This window comes from Arachis ipaensis, chromosome B01 (assembly GCF_000816755.2).
Source record: "Arachis ipaensis cultivar K30076 chromosome B01, Araip1.1, whole genome shotgun sequence".
Lineage (NCBI taxonomy): Eukaryota > Viridiplantae > Streptophyta > Magnoliopsida > Fabales > Fabaceae > Arachis > Arachis ipaensis.
Window position 1 is genome coordinate 112,090,502 of NC_029785.2, and position 2,760 is coordinate 112,093,261.

At 42.6% G+C, this 2,760-nt stretch overlaps 1 protein-coding gene across 1 annotated transcript; it reads left to right on the top strand.

The window, feature by feature from the left end:
* Positions 338–1,393, top strand: LOC107610699 (protein FAR1-RELATED SEQUENCE 5-like). Its single transcript, XM_016312711.1, has one exon. The coding sequence runs from the start codon at positions 338–340 to the stop codon at positions 1,391–1,393; it is 1,056 nt and encodes a 351-aa protein (XP_016168197.1).

A 2,760-nucleotide genomic window follows, 5' to 3' on the forward strand; every position in this document is an offset into this window, starting at 1 on the left:
CTTTGGTCCTGGTGGTGACGAATTTGGTGACGACGTTGATGATGGGGAATTAGGGGTGGAGTTGGATGTAGAGAAGAATTTCGGGGATAGCTTCTTTGACAACTAGGAGGAGAAAGCAGTGGACGGTATTGCAGAGCTGGGGTGTATAAATTTCAAGCAAATCACTACAAAGGTGATTATGATGTGTCATTTTCCAGATCTATCGGTGGCATTCTTGTTTTACAGTTTGTATGCAAAGATGAATGGTTTCACTATGAGGAAGAATAAAATTTGGCAAAATGTGAGGAATGAGGTTACTCAATAAGAATTTGTATGTTTCCGATAGGGGTTCAGAGGAATGGGGTCCGTTAACGACGGCACGCGACGGAAACGTGAGCTGAAGGCGGAGACCAGATGCGGCTGTGAGGTAGAGATGCGCGTCCACGTGCACTCTGAAAGTGGTAGATGGATAATATCATACTTTCAGAATGTTCACAACCACGAGTTGCTAGACGATAGACTGACTTTCATGCTATCGGGCCATAGGAAAATGGATGCAGCCACCCTGGAACAAATGAACATGATGCTTAGAGTTGGGATTAAAACGCCACAGATTTATTCATCTTTTGTGCAAACTGCTGGGGGATTCCAAAACCTTCCGTTTCTAAAGAGGGATATGTATAACCAGATAGGGAAGCAATGGAGGCTCATTGGCAGGGACGCGATGGCTTGCCTTAAGTTACTGGAATCAACGACGCAGGCTAATCCTGGAATGTTTGTGCATTATTTGGCAGACAAAGAGGGTCGTTTGGTGTACCTGTTTTGGTCAGATAATTGCAGTCAACTGGATTATGGTTTGTTTGGGGATGTCATCGCATTTGATGTGACATATCGGAAGAATAAGTATATGTGTCCACTGGTTGTGTTTTCTGGAGTGAATCACCATAACCAAACAATTGAGTTTGCGACTGCGCTAGTTGCAAATGAGAATGAGCAGACTTACACCTGGTTGCTGCAACAGTTCCTGGACGCCATGAAGGGTAAAGCACCTGGGTGTGTGATAACAGATGGGCATGGAGCGATGAAAAATGCAATCGAAGCAGTGTTTCCTGGGGCCTATCACCATTTGTGTGCTAGGTATCTGTTGAGGAATGCCACTTCTAACCTAAGCAACCCCAGATTTACTTCTGAATTTAAGAAATGCATGCTGTTTGATTATGAGGTGTGGGAGTTTGAAGATCATTGGCATTATATGGTGGATGCGCTTGGTCTGTCTGATAATCAATGGGTTTCTGACCTTTACTCTAGGAGAAGGATGTGGGCAACTGCATATATAAGGGGCAACTTCTTTGGGTGTTTTCGTACAACGTCAAGGTGTGAAGGATTGCACTCAATGCTTGGTAAATTTGTCTAGTCTCTCCATAACTTGAGGGACTTTGTTGAGCAGTTTATGCGTTGCATATCCCAAATGAGGTCTGATGAGCGGATAATTTATACGCTTTTTGGCATTGTTTTTAGTATGTTTTTAATAGAATCTAGTTACTTTTAGGGATGTTTTCACTAGTTTTTATGTTAAATTCACATTTCTGGACTTTACTATGAGTTTGTATGTTTTTCTGTGATTTCAGGTATTTTCTGGCAGAAATTGAGGGACTTGAGCAAAAATCAGATTCAGAGGTTGAAGAAGGACTGCTGATGCTGTTGGATTCTGACCTCCCTGCACTCAAAATGGATTTTCTGGAGCTACAGAACTCAAAATGGCGCGCTTCCAATTGCATTGAAAAGTAGACATCCAGGGCTTTCCAGCAATATATAATAGTTTATACTTTGCCCAAGTTTAAATGACGCAAACTGGCGTTCAATTCCAGCTCTCTGCCCAATTCTGGCGTCCAGCGCCAGAAACAAGTTGCAAAGTGGAGTTCAACGCCCAAACTGGCACAAAAGCTGGTGTTCAACTCCAAAAAATGACCTCTCCACGTGTAGACTTCAAGCTCAGCCCAAGCACACACCAAGTGGGCCCCGAAAGTGGATTTATGCATCAATTACTTACTTCTGTAAACCCTAGTAGCTAGTTTATTATAAATAGGACCTTTTACTATTTTATTTGACATCTTTGAATCTTTGGAATCATCTTTGGATTATCGTTTGATCTATTGATCACGTTTGGGGGCTGGCCATTCGGCCATGCCTGGACCTTCATTACTTATGTATTTTCAACGGTAGAGTTTCTGCACTCCATAGATTAAGGTGTGGAGCTCTGCTGTTCCTCAAAGATTAATGCAAAGTACTACTGTTTTCTATTCAATTCATCTTATTTCGCTTCTAAGATATTCATTCACACTTCAACCTGAATGTGATGAACATGACAATCATCATCATTCCCCATGAACGTGTGCCTGACAACCACTTCCGTTCTACATTAGATTGAATGAGTATCTCTTAGATCTCTTAATCAGAATCTTCGTGGTATAAGCTAGATTGATGGTGACATTCATGAGAGTCCGGAAAGTCTAAACCTTGTCCGTGGTATTCCGAGTAGGACTCTGGGATTGAATGACTGTGACGAACTCCAAACTCGCGAGTGCTGGGCGTAGTGACAGACGCAAAAGGATAGTAAATTCTATTCCAGTATGATCGAGAACCTCCAAGATGATTATCCATGCAGTGACAGCGCATCGGACCATTTTCACAGAGAGGAATAGGATGCAACCAACGATAAGGGTGATGCCTCCAGATGATTAGCCGTGCTGTGACAGAGCATTTGGACCATTTTCCCGAGAG